At 40.6% G+C, this 19,004-nt stretch overlaps 1 protein-coding gene across 3 annotated transcripts; it reads right to left on the bottom strand.

The window, feature by feature from the left end:
* Positions 1-840: 840 nt before the first annotated feature.
* On the bottom strand, positions 841-16,830 carry rfx4 (regulatory factor X, 4; the record flags this gene model as incomplete). 3 transcript variants are annotated; one of them, XM_083893934.1, is made up of 18 exons in its annotated part: positions 841-1,113; positions 3,055-3,193; positions 3,346-3,511; positions 3,641-3,811; positions 4,207-4,326; positions 6,708-6,825; positions 7,640-7,734; positions 8,010-8,154; positions 8,259-8,317; positions 8,456-8,556; positions 9,392-9,555; positions 9,697-9,774; positions 10,244-10,457; positions 10,904-10,965; positions 12,510-12,633; positions 14,500-14,560; positions 14,644-14,728; positions 16,765-16,830. In XM_083893934.1, the coding sequence occupies 18 exons, from the start codon at positions 16,828-16,830 to the stop codon at positions 841-843; spliced, it is 2,241 nt and encodes a 746-aa protein (XP_083750060.1). The 3 variants fall into 3 exon arrangements, with proteins under 3 accessions (XP_083750060.1, XP_083750061.1, XP_083750062.1); XM_083893935.1 differs by having other exon boundaries at positions 14,644-14,730; positions 16,788-16,830; XM_083893936.1 differs by having other exon boundaries at positions 3,641-3,808; positions 14,644-14,730; positions 16,788-16,830.
* Between the last annotated feature and the right edge of the window lie 2,174 nt (positions 16,831-19,004).

Genomic DNA, 19,004 nt, shown 5'->3' with positions numbered 1-19,004 from the left:
CCTTTTTCTTATATAAATACCCATAGGGTAATAGGTCCTCAGTAGCTTTGAGTGCATTTTAAAACACACAACCCTAGGTTAATGCGTCCATTACTAACCATACCAAACAAAACAGAGAACAATAAAGGATAAACCATGTCACAAAGTTATAGTGTAGTGTAGATATAGTGTCACAGGAAAACAAAATACACTCACAGTTGTTTTTGAGTCACAGTGTTCAAACAATATCCAACATAAAGACAATGAATGATCAAGGTCTTTTGTGATTTTTTTATAACGTCTATCACCAGCGCTGTGTGTAACTGTTGTCTCAGGAGAAGGGTAAGGCAGTACAGCTCATCGGAGTTCACGATGAGACGCCGCACAGTGCTGAGAGACAGCGTCAGTAACAGCCTTACAGTGCTCTGATCCATCAGTCCTGACGTCGCTGACCCACAGTGGGTGGGATGATGTGTGCACTGACTTGTGAGACTGATGAGGGAAACTCTGGCAGAGGTGTACATTCCTAAGAACAAAGGCACAGCTTGGCAGCAGCAGCATTGCACGCTTTAAATGATTTTGCTGCAAGTTTTGACGGTCTGAATGATTTCATACTTTCCTCCCATCAACCGTTGAAGAAATCCTTTATAATATTATACTGCAATCATCGGCGCGATTTACATAACCAGTCTTTTCAAATTGTCTGTACGTTCCATACCATGATTCCTTTCACCTTGCATTGATACTCTCCACTCTCTGCTCCATCTTCATGAACTTGATTGGAGGAGTTCAGAGGCTTTGCATTCATCAGTTTGGCAGTCCCAGAGTTTGTTCATGGCTTTCCAAAACAGCCACTTAAGGCTATTTAGCCCAGCCTGTGGTAGCCTCTCCGTTGATATAGGCAAAGCCAGGGAAATGCTGCGAGTGTTCGTACTCTGAGTTTCGGCGTGGGCCCAGCGGGGAGTACATGTCCCCAGAGGTGGCATAGCGGGATGAATGCATAGGTGGGCTAGTGTAACAGCTGTTGACTGGCGATACGTCGGGCCACCGAGTGGCAACAGGTGAAGAGTGCAGCCGAGGAGTGCCGCTCATCAAGCAAGGCTCCATCCGAGACATCTGGCCATTGAGCTGGTACTAAGGAGGACAAGAGGAGAAAAGGTAGCGGTGAGGGAAAGTAGAACATTATTTAGAACAAGGCTGCAACCACACATGTCATCATGAACTCAGATCATTTCAAACTCAGAAAAACATCAAACCATAAAAGTGATGTCACTCAAACTCCCATTTTGAAGCCATTTTGAGAGTTGCGATTTCATCTGCACCATGTTGAAGTTTTGCAACCAAATACTTACAGATATGCTGTGTGTGTCGGACCCACCCCGCAAAAATAAATGAAAAACACCATTATTCACTGTCTTAAGATCAAATCACTCCACCGAGCAGCCAGTTAACTGAGCTCAGCTTTACACAAAGACCAATGACAGAGGGAAAAAGATTGGCTTTAAGTAAATAAATAGTTGGCACATTACCCCTTTAATTACTACATTAAAAGTTAAATTATAATAGGTAAAGTCATAAGGGTGGAGTTTACTTGAGACAGAGATGAACTGTTGCAGGCTGCTTTGTTCCTGTTCAGCAGATATGAAGTATTTTCAAAATGAACATTTACTTGTTGCTCATTAATGATTGACATTCGTGCAGGGCGCCTGCAAATTCTGTTTGTGTGTGTGTGGTTTTAGTAATTGTTGGTTTGGTGTGTTTGAGTGATCATTGTTACTATTGGATACTATAGGATATGAATACTTATCATACTTATACTTGCATTACTTATCCAATCAATTGTAGGTAGATGTTTACCAGCCTAAACTTTAACCAAACGTATCAAAGAACAAAACATAGGTGTAAATTAGCCGATAAAAAAAAACATGATGCACTATTTTCTAAAGATTGTAGACAGGGCTTTTGCAGAGGACATGAGTTCAGTGTCCTGCTGATATTATATTTGATACCATGTTAACCTCTGTGGCACAAGCTGTGGCCTAACCCTGCCAACAGTCATTTCCTGTCAGGGGAAATTGCTTCACAAGTTGTATCAGACTAGTCAAAATAGAAAATTAAGCCACTTACGACAATTAGACATCAGCTGGAGAAGTGTTTTATCTGTGTTATTTCTGTTGCCCACGGTGACTGACCACAAACAGCCAATAAGAAATCTGCCTGCTGACAAAAATATTTTGGGCAGATGGGGATCTGACAACGTCAGCTCCATTTACAACGCCTCACACACAGACAAAGCTCCAGCATTGTGCCAGATTTATGCTCAAACGATCTCCAAAAAAAAAAGTGGAAGTAAGACCCTTTTCCTTTTCCTAACTAAATATAAACAGACAGACAGATGACTCCATTATGGGGGATCACGACATGGAAAAAGACAGTCACTGCAGGTCAGGGAGCAGAACAGACGCCTTAGCTGCCTCTTGTTCACAAGCAGAAAAGAGACCATTGAATAACAATATTTTAATAAATGCCCCGCTGCCCTGCTCTTTGGCAACTGACTCAAACAGATGGAGAGACTATTGAGAGCTGCACAGAAGCTTCACTCCTCTGCTTCCGCTGTGAGTCGAGGCCTTTAAGAAACACTGCGAGTGCTGAGGTCAGCTGATCTCCTCCCACTGTAAAGGCAGCGGAGGCTGGAGGACCCTCGACAGGAAATGACCATCGACAAAGTAAACACACATCTGTACTCAGCATCTCCATCTCACAACAACACTAAATTAAAAAATATTGTACATGTATTTCAGGGCCTATTTATGTAATTCTATCTTCTACTTGTTACAACTTAAAACGTCCCTTCATACCAATATAATATATACAATATATACACTAAATGTATTCATATTAATAGAAAGATCCTTCAGCTGATTTTTGATACTTCATCTAATAAAGTCTTATTACTCGTCGGGTAAATATTTTCCTTTAGATTATGCAGTGTTTCCCAGTTCTAAAGTTCTGGCAAACACTGGTATAGATGACACATTACTGATTGTCAAGTAAGCAGGACTGACTGAGACTGACCTGTGCAGAGGAGCGGTGGTAGGCAGAGTAGTGGAGGGGCCCTGGGATTGGTGACTCGTGGCTCAGACTCGGGTACTGGCTCTGGATGGAGTGAGGATGCTGGTTGGCATAGCTGCCATAGTTGTAACTGCCTGTGTACCTATAAAACAGTAAGCAATAAACACATACAGAGGCCGATGTGAAACCACATCCAAATCTGTCCTTTATGCTGCTCAAAATAAAGAAAACAACAACAAAAAAGGAGGTATTTCAGACACTTCCAAAGTGATTTGATGTAGAAATCATAATTACCCATGCTCCTCTCTGTGGGCGTAAACTGGCAAACGGGGTGCGGAGGATGGTGGAGGGACTGGAGTGCTGTTCCGCATACAGGACAGCTGCTGTCCGGCCTCTGGAGTGGCGCCACCTGCTGTTGTCACTGTGTATGTAAGGGACCAGGTATATGACTGAAGAGCGCCTGGTAGACACATATATAGACACAGAGACAAATGTGTTGGCGCACAGAAACTATGTGCAGTGAAACCTGTTACACGCTGCTTCTTTAATCTCCCTGTGTGTGTGTGTGTGACAGTGATGACTGCCTCACCTGTGCTGCTGCTGCTGGTGGTGACTCCACTGTACTCTGGGGACAAGGCTGCTGTGGGGGAGCTGCTCGAGGAGACGCCCACCGAGTGGACTGAGCGAGCAGGAGAGTAGGATCCTGGGGACGGAGAGGTGGGAGTGGTTTCTGTCTGCGCGAAATCCCCCTCTCTCTCTGCTGAAGGTGTGAGCAGACAAAACACAAGGTTATCAAAAACTCTGTGTATGTCATAAATACAATGAAGTATTATGTGTTTAACCTTCACCTTTCACTACTATTAAAGTTGCAATGAAGAATTTTTGACTCGTGATGACAACCAGTTTGAAAAAAATTTACATATATAAAAAAATAAAATACTGTTTATGAAGAAACGAATGATCATTAGTATAATTCATTAATTGTTGTCTAGCTATGCCCAAGTGATGTGTCTTCACATGCAAATGAATGATTTTAAATGATTGGATCAACTAATTCTCAATTTGTCAGCAAACTACCACACAGGGCTTTTCGTGGAAAAAGTATTATTATTATTATTATGAGTATTTGAGTTGACCTGCAGGCCGTGAGCTCACCTGTGCTGGCCTCGCCCTTCATGGCCATCATGAGCTCGTTGGCTCTCTCCTGACAGTGCAGCGACTCCAGCAGGTAAAGCACATAATCATCAAACATGAGGTGGATCAGGTGGAAGGAGCCTTGACAGAAACACAGAGAGAGAGAGCGTTACATCAGAGTGTCATTTGTATCAAAAGCCTATGATGAAACGTCAAATGGAACTGGGATTAACGGTGACTTTGTGACAGTGACCAGGAAACAACTGGAAAAGTAGCCTGTGCATCATCAGGAGTTCCTGACGATGATGATGAGCTGAACGACTGAGAACCTGTCCGTGAGACTGAAGTGTTCACTGGGAGAATAACTTGAACATATGCCTGAATGAAAAGCTCATTCATCAAGGTCATTCCTCATCCATAAGGTCAAAGGACTGCGTCATCCAGTTTACAACTGATCCAACGTGTCCTTGTCCTTTATTTCTTTAATAGTCATCCATCCATCCATCATCTACCGCTTTATCCTCCACCAGAGGGTCGCGGGGGGTGCTGTGACTATCTCAGCTGACATTGGGTGATAGGCGGGGTACACCCTGGACGGTTCACCAGTCCATCGCAGGGCCACATATAGAGACAAACCACCATTCACTCACACTCTCACACCTACGGTCAATTTAGAATGACCAATTCACCTAATCCCCATATCGCATGTTTTTGGACTGTGGGAGGAACACGGAGAAAACCCACCCACACATGGGGAGAACATGCAAACTCCATGCAGAAAGACCCTTGTTTCTGAAGTTGTTGAAGACCCAGGAACCCAGGGTCTTCTTGCTGCAAAGGCAAGAGTGCTAACCACTACACCAACTATGTTCATCCAAATCCCTTGATGACTTTATTTGGTATAATCCCTGAAAAATTGCAGAATAACTCATAATTTTGTTAAACTGGACTTTTTGTGTCATTTTTGGAAGTTTTTTTAAAGGCTTAAACTTCAGTTTGCGACCAGACATACGGTAAGGTAAATAATTGAATGAATGATGGCTGAATGATGCTAGTTCACTGTCACACTGCCACAGTTCATATGACCGGGCACTAACACCTGTGCTTTTCCTGCTAAAATATATCAAAATGGCTGTTTGTTTTGTTCTTCTGTAAGATAATATAGTTTATTTGAAATGTTTCAATGTAAAATCAAGTTAAACAGACCAATATTTGTGTTTTTTCTATTTTCTATGAATCATTCACACAGTGTGTGTGTGTGTATACTAGGTTTCTACTGCTTTATCCCAGGACATAAAAAAAGAGTTAAATGGGGGGGAAATACGGAAGCATTCCTCCAAACATCTGTTTGATGACTTCACATCCTGAAGACTCACAGTACGGAGTGCGCTTGTTTCCATGCACAGAATCAGTGGCAGAAATATGTCGCTCGACCTTGGGGTCAAACAGAAGATGAGACCTTGGCATGTGGGGGAGTGTCACAATTGTGTCATTGTGCTGGTCACCGCCGCCGCCGCCGTGCGCATAATAAACACTTGTGACTATTCAGGGGAGCAGGGTTTAATACTGAGCGGTCATAAAATGGAAAAGACAGGCAAACAAATGGGGAGAAAAGGCTTTTGTTAATGAGCTGTTTGTGCACGAAGACCTGCTCTATCAAAACACCGCAACCAGCTGTGTCTTTGATATTCACCAGTACAGGAAAGAGCGAACACATTCTCTGCTTTGATTTATTAAGGTTACTTATTATTTATTATTTTTTTTATTTATTTATTACTTTCTGCTTATGAATAATTAGTTCTTGTACACAGATATCCTGAAATGTTTGTTTGTTGAATCATTGCTGAACGTCACATTCACTTTTTATAGAAATCAATGATATTGAATATTTATTTTGCATTGAGGTAAAACAATGAATCAGTCGGCCTGACTGAATATAATCTGCATCAGCCGTTTATTATTTATCAATCAGGTCCTCAGATCCAAACGTTTGTTTTTATTTTAAACAGGGCAGCAATGATTATCTCATGAATAGTTTAATAATGTATTAAATGTAAAAATTCATGTAATCAACAATTACTAAATTAATCAATCGGTTTGAGTGTTATTTCAATAATTAAAACAAGCTTTCTGATAATTTAGCTTCTTAAATGCCAATATTTTCTGGAAATCATTCAAACTGAATCAGATTCATTATCTGGTTCTGTTGTATATGATTTTTATGTTAAATATATAAGTGCACTGCAGTCTAGACACAGGGTTGGACCAAGTGCAAGTTAAGCAATTTTCAGTGTCTTTTGTAATCAGATCAGCAAAAGCAAAAAAAAAAAAAAATCAGCATCATATGTTGCTCACTGACTGCACTGATTTATTTAGATCCAAACATTCAGGTAATGTGACTTCAGTCTCCATTAATGTTTCCATAACACATTGTGCTGGACATCGTAAACTAAGAATAATAACATGAAAAGAACTATCGCGTAACAATGTGTATTTCCTGCCACTGCAGGAATGATGCTCACCGAAGCTGGGCGCGCTGTGGAGGGTCATATCCCGGATGACTCTGGTACCGAAACACGACCACATCAGCAGGAACTGTTGGGCGACCTTCTTCAGGCAGCCGGGCCTCTTCCCTGCCACCTAGAGAGAACATTTCCATGAGAAAAGAGGGGGAAGGGTGGAGATGCCGGAGCAGAATTAACCCCTGGGTCCGTATTGGGGCTTAACCCTCAGGAACGAAAAACATGTCAACAAGTCAACTATTTAATTTGCCCCCGGGGACACGCCTTCCTATTGAACTATTGTCTGGGCAGTCCAAGACGTTGCCAGGGTGACCACATTTTACAAGCCCATATCTGGCCGTAATGGACGCAAATGGGAGGCTTGAAGACATCATTAACTGGGAGAGGATTGCAGCCTAACGGCCTCTGTGTAAAAAAGACACGCAGAAACAACAGGTGTCTGTTTAAGGACAACGTGAGCTGCTGTGCACAAAGATACTTGAATAATATTTAGCACAAATGACCAACATTGTCAACATTTAAACACAGATCAACACTGCTAGACTGTTTGCTGCAACATTAAACAGCTATAGAGCTGTTCTTATTTAAAAATCTAAAAGAACCTGTCTGACAGAATATGGCCGTCTGAGTAACTGTCCTCTCTTTTAAAAACGTACTTTTATTGGAAGGCGATATTATCCTATTTCATCAGATTGTATCTCGTGTTTTACTCAATTGGATTTAAATGTTACTACTTTGGTGAATTGTTATTTGTTTGCTTTAATGAACGTTATATTAGTTATTGGGTTTCATTCTGCGTCTATCATCTGTCAGGTTTTATTTTTGCACAGTTAAGCACTTTGTGCATCTTTTTGATAAGCGCTCTATAAATTGCGATTTTTATTTGATTATTATTAAAGAAATCAAAAACAAAGAAGACGTTTGTGTCTGACCTTGACGACACATCGGTCCACCATGGCGTCCAGCCACTCGATGTAGGCTTCGATGGGCGACTGCTCCTCCAGGAGACGATCAAACTCCTGATACACTATGACGGGAGGCAGAACGTCAATGTTACACACATTACACAACATCTTTCTGTGACAGCATCTGTGACCTCTGACCCCATCAGTGACGACGAGTGGAGATGCTCCACAGGGTGTTTCAGAGCAGATTGAACTTATTTAACCTCTTGGTCTCCATCATTAATGCTTTGACTCTGCTGGCCGTGGGAATGATTGTTCCTTGGTGTGTTGTGTTGTTTGTGTGGAAGTTAAGTGTGATTCTCTGTCCTGCTGGATGTGTTTAACTGCGTACGCTTACAATGGATAATAAGCTGCCTGTGCTCCTCTTGTGAGTCCTCCATGGTGTAAAGTGTCTGCTTGGTGATGCTGTTCAGGTCCACATTCCTCCAGTCCTCCAGCATTTGAAAGGTGATGTCAGCGCTGTTTATTACAGTCCGCGACGCCTGGGCGCAGATGGATCGACAATATTACCAACACAAATACACCCACGTCGCTTATCAGCTGTGTGTGTGTTCATATGGATTTTATTAAAGATCATGATAAGTACCTGACAAAGATGATTTAACGATGTTTGTCGCTTCAGAATCTGTGAAAATCTCCTTGATACTGGGTGCAGAACAGACGAGGGAAAAAAAAGTGATTACTCCTGTAACTGATTATTATTATTATTATTTTTTTTTTTAACAACAGAAATATAATGTCTAGGTGTAATATTTGAAACGAAACTGTGGCTTTCATACTTACATTCAAATTTGATGTTTCTCAGATTTTCAGGAAGGTCATGAAGTGCTATTTTGAGCCACTCGTCGAGCTGTTTGGCAAATTTTCGAATAACCTGAGTCAAACTGTGTAAAAGATGGACAAACATAAAGAAAATAAATATCCCAGAATGATTTAAATGAGTTAGTGATGCTAATATGTATATATATATATATATTATACACATATCTCTACATATATATATATCCTAAACCGCGTGCTGATGAAGAGGGAAAAAAAGAACAAATCCTCCCACTTGTGGAAGCTAGAAACAGTAACTTGATGGAAGTGATTAACTGACATGAGTTTCTTTCCCAAACTGTGAAGTTCAGACCAGAATGCTCATCAGCTCCGATCTCTGCTTTAGACCTTGACCTGTCAAAGCAATGCGGGCACAACCTTTGCATCATTTTTATCCATAAATATTGTTGGAAATAATGAATAACTGCCCTCAATTTCAGGGCAGGTGATTGATGAGCACTTTTCCAGGCAGCCAATCAGTAGTCGCAATTTAAATGTGTGTAGATCATTTGACAAGACATGCTACACTAATACTCAACCTATAAATTAGTACAATGGATTTTCAAGGCCGTGAAAGAAGAAGAAGGAGAAGACAAGAAGATGGAGAGGAAAGAGAAAAGGGGAAATAGAGGGAAGGAAAAGAAGAAGAAGATACCAAGAACCAGGAAAAAACTTATCAATCAATGAATCCAGAGGAAAGCCGTAATCCAATCACAGTAAAAGACCAACTACTAACTAATTTACTCATGTTTTATTAACTATTTAGCATATTTAGTATATGATTTCACACAGTAAGACAGTGTAATCTATAGTTTGATGAGCTCATACAGCACCACAGAAACCACCAAATACAAACTCAATAAATAACACAGCGTGAACAAATGTAAGAGGCCAACTCACCTATCAGGCAGTGCTTGCAGGACAGTGGGCATCAGCACCCCAGAGATGGCCTTGTAGAGGATGGAGTCACAAACCCCCACTATGTTCACCACCGTGGTGGAGCCGAGCACAGGGAGCATGTGGGGCGGCATGCCCTGCCAGAAGTGCAGCAGGAAGCTCTGGACCTGAAAGGAACACCAGGACGTTCAGTGATACACAACAAAGTCATTTGTGAAATATAAGCACACATTTTTTTGTTTGGACTTGTGGTAAAAAGAGAAGCTGGTTTTAAAAGACAATGTTTAAAAAAACAGAAGATGCCTTGCCTCGTCAAAGTTGGCTCGAATAACAGTGTCCAGTATCCTCTGACAGTGCGTTCTGTACATCATGATGAAGGTTGACACCTGTGGTCAACAACAAAACATTCATCTAATTGCATCACAGACTTAATGGACCTTTTTTTAAAAAAAAACAAAAAAACAAAACAACAGTGGTACAAAAACAAGAAAATAAATCTCTAACAAAGCATGTGAACCAATAAATACACATACCAGGTCCAGGCTGGAGCAGACTAATATAAAAACGAGCTTTAGAGATCAGCAAAGCACAAACCATTTAAAATCATGGCCCCTCTTTAAAAGCCGGACAGCTAGTGCCTGTCCTTTGTCATTGCTAGATCTTATTATCTCCCCAAAAGATTAAGAGTTAGTGAGGAGCCAGCATATAAATCCTCAGGGTCCTTCTCTAAACGCCAACCCAGTGAAAATCCAGATATAAAAGAGCCAGAGGGGGCGCAGAGACGAAGAGATGGGACCAGAGGGATGTGTGTGTGGAGGGGGGGAATAAGGATGGACTTTTAAAACTCCTGTTTACCCTCTCTTCTGGCAGACTGGCGGGCAAATTTAGGTCTTTGACATTTGGAAACTCTGGCAGGAGTGTTCCCAGTTTGGAGCGCGGTGAATACGCCACTGTCTGCTTGGTGACTTCTTTCTTCCCCGTCTCGTTCACCCACGCCGCTCCCTTCTTAGAGTACATCACGTCATAGTACTGAGAGGACTCCTTCACTGCGATGCCATAGTAGTGGTACCTGAAGGGAAGAAACCACCACATTATTATTCAGTAACTACATGGGAATCGTATGGTAATCATATCTTGGCAAAACCAATATTAAACGTGGACGTGACATAAAGGAGGATGAATTTCAACTTTTTCATATGGTAACTGATGGCAAAATAAGAATGTCACAGTTTTTCACAGTGCATAGGACAAACTTGTTGTATGTCTCATCTTTATATTTCTTTGTAAATCATATGGTATTACTGTAATATTATCTCTTTATCAACACACGAGATGCAACTGCATGATAACTAAGATGGTGCCGTACCATAACATTAACCTGCCAATGACATACTATTGTAAAATGTGACCATATATTTTACTGATATCAGTGTAAAATATGCTTAGTATCAATTTGAGTCATTTTCCAAACTTCCTTCCATGTTCTGTGACCCAGAACAATCATAACCTACTTACTTGGACTGTCCTCTTGTCCCCAGTCTTCTGGTAGTTAAGGCTGGAAACTGTTGCCTTATGATCTGTTCATAGTAAACAAAAAAAAACAAAAAACACTTGTTAGAGTGCCGTAACCACAATTTACACAAACTCCTTAAAGCAAATAATAAAAAGTCACATTTCAACTTTGTAAAATGTTGACATGTATTTTTCTTTTTTACTCAGTGGCAGAAAAATACTGAGTAATATACAGTCCAGACAGTATAGTGAATATTACATATACATGTACAGTATTCAGTCATTTTAGCAAATCAACCAAAACAAAGACTTTTAGACATCGGTGTTACAAGAGCTGCAGAACACACAGCCAACACTGTACATGTAATTCACAGAATATTGAACTAGAATGAAAACTCTGCTCTAAAACACATCAAACAATAAGAACCAGTAACATAAGCAAAAGTGACTTTGCTTATCGCACCAGAATGGAGCTAATTCCTCACTGAGTCGTGAGGCAGATATTTGCCTGAAGGTAACAGATGATTTAATAAAGTTTGTCATCAGATGGACGTGAAAGTCTCATGCCTGTTTCCACTGGGAGGTCTGCGAGGAAAATAAAAGCATTGAGAAGCATCCATTTATGACATCCAGTCGTATCCCCCCCCAATACCAACAGTCCCTTCCCCTCATCCCCTTTCCTTCACACCCTCTTTCTCTCCTCCACTCCCTCCTTCTTCCTCTCCTCTCTTTATGTCCAAAGAGATTGGATCCTTGGTCCAGCTCCTGGTGCAGAAACTTTAGCAAACAGTGTAGCTCTCCATTGTGTGGGATGAAAAAAGAGGCCAAGCTGTGAAGTTTCTGTCAGGCCCCGCTTGATAAATGAGCAGACAGGGAGGCAGTCCGGGCCCTCTCTGGTTTTTTTGTCCTGAATCAATGAAGCCTTCCTAAAGGACACCCCACACTGCTCCAGCCACTGATCTAACATTCCGCAACATCTCACCCTTCCAAATTTCCTTTAATTACACATTAATCCAGGCCCCTTCTCTTTTTCAATATCTTCCGACAGGAGCTGCGGAGGGGCGGGGGTGGGCCCGGGGTTGGGGGTTGGGGCTGGAGTCCAGAGTACAGGCGATGGCTGGGGGTAGGAAGGCTACGAGGAACTTCTCGGGGTTGTGGGAACAGACGAAAGCACATCTCCTTTGGCTCTAGATTATGTGTTGAGTGAGCGACCGCAGAGCTTTGCTTCACACTGAGCTTCAGACAATATTATTCCAACTCAGCAGCCAGAGCTGCAGCACAAGACCAAGCCAGCCATGAAATGGTCAGACTAATGCATTAGGCTGATTGAATTGATGAGATTATTGGATTATTGCTTTCAGAGGGGATACTTGTTGTTTATTATCTTCTCCTGTTGAAGCAAGTTGTTACACATTTTACTCTTTACCTTTTAATAAATGCAGCTCACAGTCACTCATCAAACAATTATGCTTCCAGAAAACACAGTGAAAATGGTACCGAGTTCACTGCGTTATGGATTTTTGAGACATTTCCTTCATTCAGGTTTTCAGTCGAGTTTCTACGACATTCTACAGCCTTTATCTCCAGATTCAGGAGTTTTGAATCTCACCTTTCCAAAGCTGGCCGCGTTCACAGGCTGTGTGTCCTGCTTCTCGCTGAAGTCTAAGTAATGCATGTAGAGAGCACTTCGGGGAATACACACACCTTCAGCTATCTCATAGTTCTCCTCTAGCCTGAAGAAAAGATCATAGAATTCATCAGACATCACACAGAGGCTTTTGTATTTGTAAACAGTGTAGAGATAATGGAGAAGAAATATGGAAATGACAGAATTGTGGGGAAAATATGCAGGAATTTACTGTTACTATATAACGATGTTTTATTTACATAAGAAGGTAAGGAAGTAAACAGACCAGAATCAGGTTAGTGACTTCGTCATGGAAAGACTCAGATTCATTCAAGACAAAGCTGCATTTTTGTGACAATATTTTATTTCACTTTTGCAGAGATCATAGACCTTTGCTCCAGTTTATAAATATGATTAATATTATTTTATATTTTATTATAGTCCTGCATGACTGTGTGGGAAAAAATAACAACAACAAAAGCTCCCTGTAGCTGTCACTGTCACTAAATTGTTTATATATATATATATATATATATATATGTATATATATATATATATATATATATATTTGTTTATATATATATTTGTATATATATATATTTTTTTTAAGGGACCAGTGTTGTGAATTCGCTTCAGCTAAAAACACTATGATGCATACACAAAGATGACTGTTCAAACTTGTCTATGTTTTTGTATCCATCCCTATCTAAATAATCCTTAATAATAATAATAATAAAATAAATAAATATAACTATAACTATTTGTTTATCTATCTGCGACCTAATGGTCCAACGACAGGAAAATCAGTCCTTGAGGGATGCATCATCTCCAGTGACGACGTGATAACACACGTTCTGCACGTTATTGTTTTTTTTAGGTGAGAGACTTGGTGTGATTTATGGGTTAACAATGGCACATCTATTTACTGACTTTTTAATATATTTGGAACAAATCTTTCATCAATAAGACAAATATGTTTGAGAATACACATTTGTTTCCCATGTGTGCAGTTCCTCAACACTGAGTAATATTATTTGGACTGCATTAATGTATAAAGGAGCAATTTCAGAATCTTCCTAAATAAAGTCATGTGATATTGGAAGATTATCTCTTTGATCTGACTTACAATTTGTCTTTCACTCTTTCAAGCTGTGAACTTTGATAAAAGAACAATTTTCCCATTTTCAAAATCGGTCAATTCATTCATGGGTGTTTCGTAATGTTATAATACAATAATACTTAACATAATATTTACATATTTATACAAACTGGATTTGACTAAACTTTATGACTATCAGATGACACTTCTTTGATTTCTTTCTGTTATAATTGGCTAAATGATTATCATTACTATTATTATTGCAGAGTGCATTAGCATTTATGACCATAACGCCTGATTTCACAAAGGATATATGATAAATATCTCTTCCCTGTGGGTGTCGGTCTCCCACAGAGCAGCTTAAATCACTATTAATATTCATTTCAGTCCATGTGTGTTGTCATGCTCCTGAGTTCAGGCTGAGCCACAGAGAGACTTTAAGTGTGTTAGGGTTTGTATTTGATTTTCAAATAACCTGCTCTCTCTCTAAAAAAAAAAAACAAGTCCGTTGTAGAAATTAAATACAAAATACGTGCGGTGGCACATGAACTAAACCCGACTCTCACCGACATGAAAAAGCCAAAAGTAACGTTCATGACGTCATCCAAGTGTGTGATGTTAAACAGAATATAAAATAAATACCACGTCTGCAGTAAAAACACAAATTAAAATTGATTCAGTGGAAACTTTAATGTTCCACACAATTATTTTTAAAGGAACATTTTTTTTTAATTGGGAGGCCTTATTTGTTTTGAAGTGGATTAATTGTATTTACTTCCAAGTACTTAATTAATACAGATTAATTAACCCCCCCCTTTTTTTTTTTTCAAAGTTGTGTAAAAAAAAAAAAAGAAGATAAATTGTCAGACTCACCATTCCAGAGTGGCTGGTGTTGAATGTGGTTTGGAGGCTCTGTTATTTTCTTTCTCTTCATCTGTGGAATACAACACATTTAAAAACTGACGGCCACTTCAGCCTGTGTGACAGTGGTGACAGTTGTAGTGTGTGTGTGCTTACGTTCATCGTTGGACATGTTCCCCAGAGAAGTGTGACTGGAGTAGCGCTTGCTCTCGCTCTCGTTGAGGCATCTTTCAATCCAACTCTCTTAAAAAAAAAAGAAAAAAAAGAACCATAAATCACCTCTTAGGACAACTCAGAAAATAAGAATATTAATATTTACATTGTCATTTAGACAGATGTGATTGTACAATTATCACTTTGATAAAAAAAAGAATGCTTTGACAGTTTCGGTCATTTTTTGGAGGTTTTGTTTCCTTCTTTTCGTCTGTTTTTGTAAATAAAGCTTTAGTTTAGTTCATAAACAATGACAATGACTGCCCCGTACAGGACACTATGAATGTCACTGATGTGACAGGGGGCGAGCTGACAATCGATTGTAAGGGCAGCGCAGCAGCCATGGCTCTATTTGAGATGTTTTCACCAAGACGGCAGGAATCCAGCATTGTTCCCAGGAGACTGCGCCAACACGCTAGCTGAAAAGAGCCAGTGCACATTACTGAAGCATTCTGGTGGAACAGAGGCCATTGTCCCGTTTTAATTTCGACTTAGAAATGGCACGACTGGTGTGCTTTCTGTGACCGAGCTGCAGCAAAACACCAGTGCTTTTATGTAGAGGCTGCCTGACAGAGTGGAAATCCCTTTACAATTATTTTATTTCTTTCAGTATTTGATAAATATAATCGAGGATGAAATTGTGTGTAACTAATGTTCTTTTTTTTCATGTGAAAGCAACAAAGCATTTTCTGAATCTTGCTTATCCAGCTTATTTATTGTTAGCCAGGCACGTTCCACTGAGACATTAATAAAAAGTTAAACGTCCGTTATTAAATTGTTTGACAAAACCTATTATGTAACCTAAAATGGAAATGCTTAATCCGGCGCGTACAGGATCAACCTTCAACAATAAAAAAAAAATCTCTTTACATATTGTTTGTATAAAATGTATTGATGTCTTTTTTGTCCCTAAATGAAATGACAACAGTCTCCATCGCAGCTGTTGGCAGGACGACCTGCTGCTGCAGCCCACGGTGGAGAATCAGAGAGTGAAAAGTTTTAGAAGTCAGTGAGGATCTAAAGCTCCATGTTGGGCACAAAATGCGTGAAGAGAAAACATGGAAATCAGGATGTGCTTTAAGTGCTATCATCACGTTTAAACACAGGCAGGGAAGAAGTTTTTGTTGTTAAGTTAAATTGCTCCGATTGTCGTCATGCTCCTGCTGATTAGTATTCCGGATAACCATGTAATTATAATGCAAATCTACAAGAGCAGCAGTCGCAGCATTTATGTGTTAACTTTGAAGAAAACAGCAGCGTCGTCAGCGACGTCTCTCATCTTTCACTTCTGTTCCCTAAAGCCTGGAAATGAAAAAGTGAATCCGGTGAAGTGAAGCTAATTCTCCACAGAGGCTCAGATCTCAAGCTTCGTTTGCCACAGGAGCAGATAAGTTGGGGATCTGAATAATTGGATTAAATTTGATCAACAAGTGAAACAGATGTTCACTCATTTATTAACACACATTCAGGACTTAACTGCTCGACGCCGCACAACACTTTACCACAAATGGCTACAGGATCTTTCATTAACCACTTTTCTTAAATTAAGATAATAAATCTGTGTCTCAGCAGATGAGACAAATTACTAGATTATTTGTGTTTGGGCATTATTCAGTAATTAACATTTCACTAATACATTTATTATAAAATTCAGTTATAAGCGGAGTTTGATGCTCAAAACTGTAAAAGATGACCAAAAAGAGCAGGTGCATGAAGTTGCACCTGTTTCTATTTCTCCTCTAATGATGATCAGGTGCCATTTAAAAAATAAAATAAAATAAAATTCTGATTTATCAGAGGAAAAAACAGCAAGGCATCACTGGTACATTTAAGGATTATTGTGTGTCTCCTGTGACAAAGTGTGTCCTCTAACATCACACTCTTAATTGAATTTGTGTGAACAAAAACGCTTTTCCTGTAGAACTGAAGTCATTCAAAAGAGAGGTACAACATATTCCCAGCCTCTCTGAATGACTGCAGAGAAAGTTTTCCTCAAGTGTGCAGCAGCAGGAACTCACACCATGCTTGTACAGCAGAAGCTGATTTTTCTAAACCCATCCAGACAAGCAGAGACGAAGAGGACTGACCTGTGGAATCCATATCAGGCTCCTCCAGCAGCCCGCAATGCATCCTCTTCCCATCAACAACGCTGGCTCCTCCAAGAAAATGGCTTAGTGCACGTTTCCCCCTCCACGGCCGCGCTCCCCTAGTCTCGCTCAGCGTTTCCGTGACCACTGCCCGTCACAGGAGATGTTGAGGATCTGACGTTCGCCCGGAGAGGGGTGGTGTTGGCGGAGGAGAGAGGGGGAGGTGGGAATGAGGGAGGTGGTGGGGGGGGGGGAGGTAGAGACTCCAGAAATCCAGCGGGGGGAAAGCCAGACCCGTCAAAATGTTTGCTGATGTTTCATGGGAAAGGGGCTGATTTTATAGGAGCCCTGATGGGGACATGTCATTGATAGGCTTGGAAGGCTGATGAATGGCCCCAAGTCAGATGGGGATGTGGCAAGGCTCACTGGAAGTCTTTTGTGGGGCTGTTTTGAATAAGAAAAGCTCCCTCCCAACGAAAAAAAAAAAAGAGAGGCTTAGATCTACACAGTCCTAACACTGTGGCCTCCCCATCTTCCATTACGGCATTTAATTTAAGTTTTATACACCCCCGAGCTGCAAATAAACATACATCCATGCACAACCGCCGCTCCTGCCTTTCCAGCGGATTTTAACTTCACTTTCACATCCCACAGACACTTGTTGCATCGTTTCTTCTGTGAAACCTTCTCACTCCATCATTAATGCATCTTTGTGAGAACTTTTTTCTCCACACGTCACACATCAGACGCAGCATCAACACACACCAAAACTGCACAAGTGTGAATTTTTCTGATGGGAGCTTTAGCCGCTTTTTGCTTTTGGAAACCTTTTTTTTTTTTTTAGTGTGCCGATGAGAAGAGGGAACGGTCACAAAAGGGGGGGAAGTAAAAGTGCAAAGCCCGAGGCTGGGAGGGCTCTGATGGAGTGCCTGAGAGCTGGAGAAGGGAAAGCTGTGATTAGAATATGAATGGAACCACAGGAGAGGGGGAGAGGAGAGGGGAAAGAAGAGGGGAGAGGAGAAAGGCGGATTATGGCTGAATTACTCACCGCACCATGGATCGCAAAGGAGGACTCTCTCTGCCACGGCGCTACAACTCACTGACACCGTGCAGCATGCAACCACCTGGGAGCACGGGTGGGACAGGGTGGCACCAACACGCCATCAGACACTTGCAGTGCAGTGTCATGGTTTGATAAAACAGTGATGTGCACCTACTCAGAATCACAGAGGAACAAGAAGAAAGCTGCTGGAGTGAGCAAATGGAACAAAACAAACTCAACTAAATACATTACATAACAACAACACTACAACCATTTAATGGCACACTATTCAGAGGCTTAAATGGTGGATAATGGGATCTTCGTAATTTCTGTCAAATAATCAGAAGGTGGCGTGTCTGTCCTCCGTCAGCGTATGGCGTATATTTCCCTCCCGTTATCTGCTTGTTAGAGCCTCATAAAATGGGACAGGTGCAGCCATCAAATGAGCCTCTTGCACTCTTCCTATCCTCACACACTTTGCACACACAAACGGATGTGTACTGCTTTTGTTCCATGAAAAGGCCCCAGTTGAGTCATGTGTGTTTGAGCGAGTGGGGGGTATGGTTACGCTACATACAAGGCGTTGGTGACATTAAGGCTTCGATTTAAAGAAGGAAATTGTGCGAGTCAAAGACATGAATGAAGCTGTGGCTCTGTTTATATCCGTCATTATGTTGTCACCAAATATGCGGCCGTTAAGAGTCATCCCTCCATTTTCTACAGCGAAAACAACAACACGTTGAATGCACGTAAACTGGATGTCTTTGGGTTTTCAACAAGTGGTTAATCAAAACAAGACAAGCGGCATTTAAGTCTTTTTCCAACTTTTATATTGTTTAAAAAACAAATCAGTGAATTAAGGGGGATTTATTTTTATGTATTGTTATGGATGGGGCTAATGATTTTACATTTATGAAATAAGAAAATCATTTTAAAATTTAGAGAAGTTGATGCATTAAAAATAGCTTTTCTATAAGCTGTATCACCTATAAAACTTTATTTCAAATCCATGTATAGGTAGAGCGATTAATCAGTTGAGTCAATTAATTGGATTTTTATTCAATAATTGGCCAGTTATTACAAATTACAATACTCTATATAAGTGCATTGCAGTGGAGATGTAAGTGTGGATTGGAGAGACAGACCATGAGTGTTGTTCAATAACTGGTGACTGA

The sequence above is a fragment of the Microchirus variegatus genome (assembly GCF_963457635.1).
Source record: "Microchirus variegatus genome assembly, chromosome: 8".
NCBI lineage: Eukaryota > Metazoa > Chordata > Actinopteri > Pleuronectiformes > Soleidae > Microchirus > Microchirus variegatus.
The sequence above is the reverse complement of the archived record's forward strand: the minus strand, read 5'-3'. Positions and strand labels throughout refer to the sequence as shown.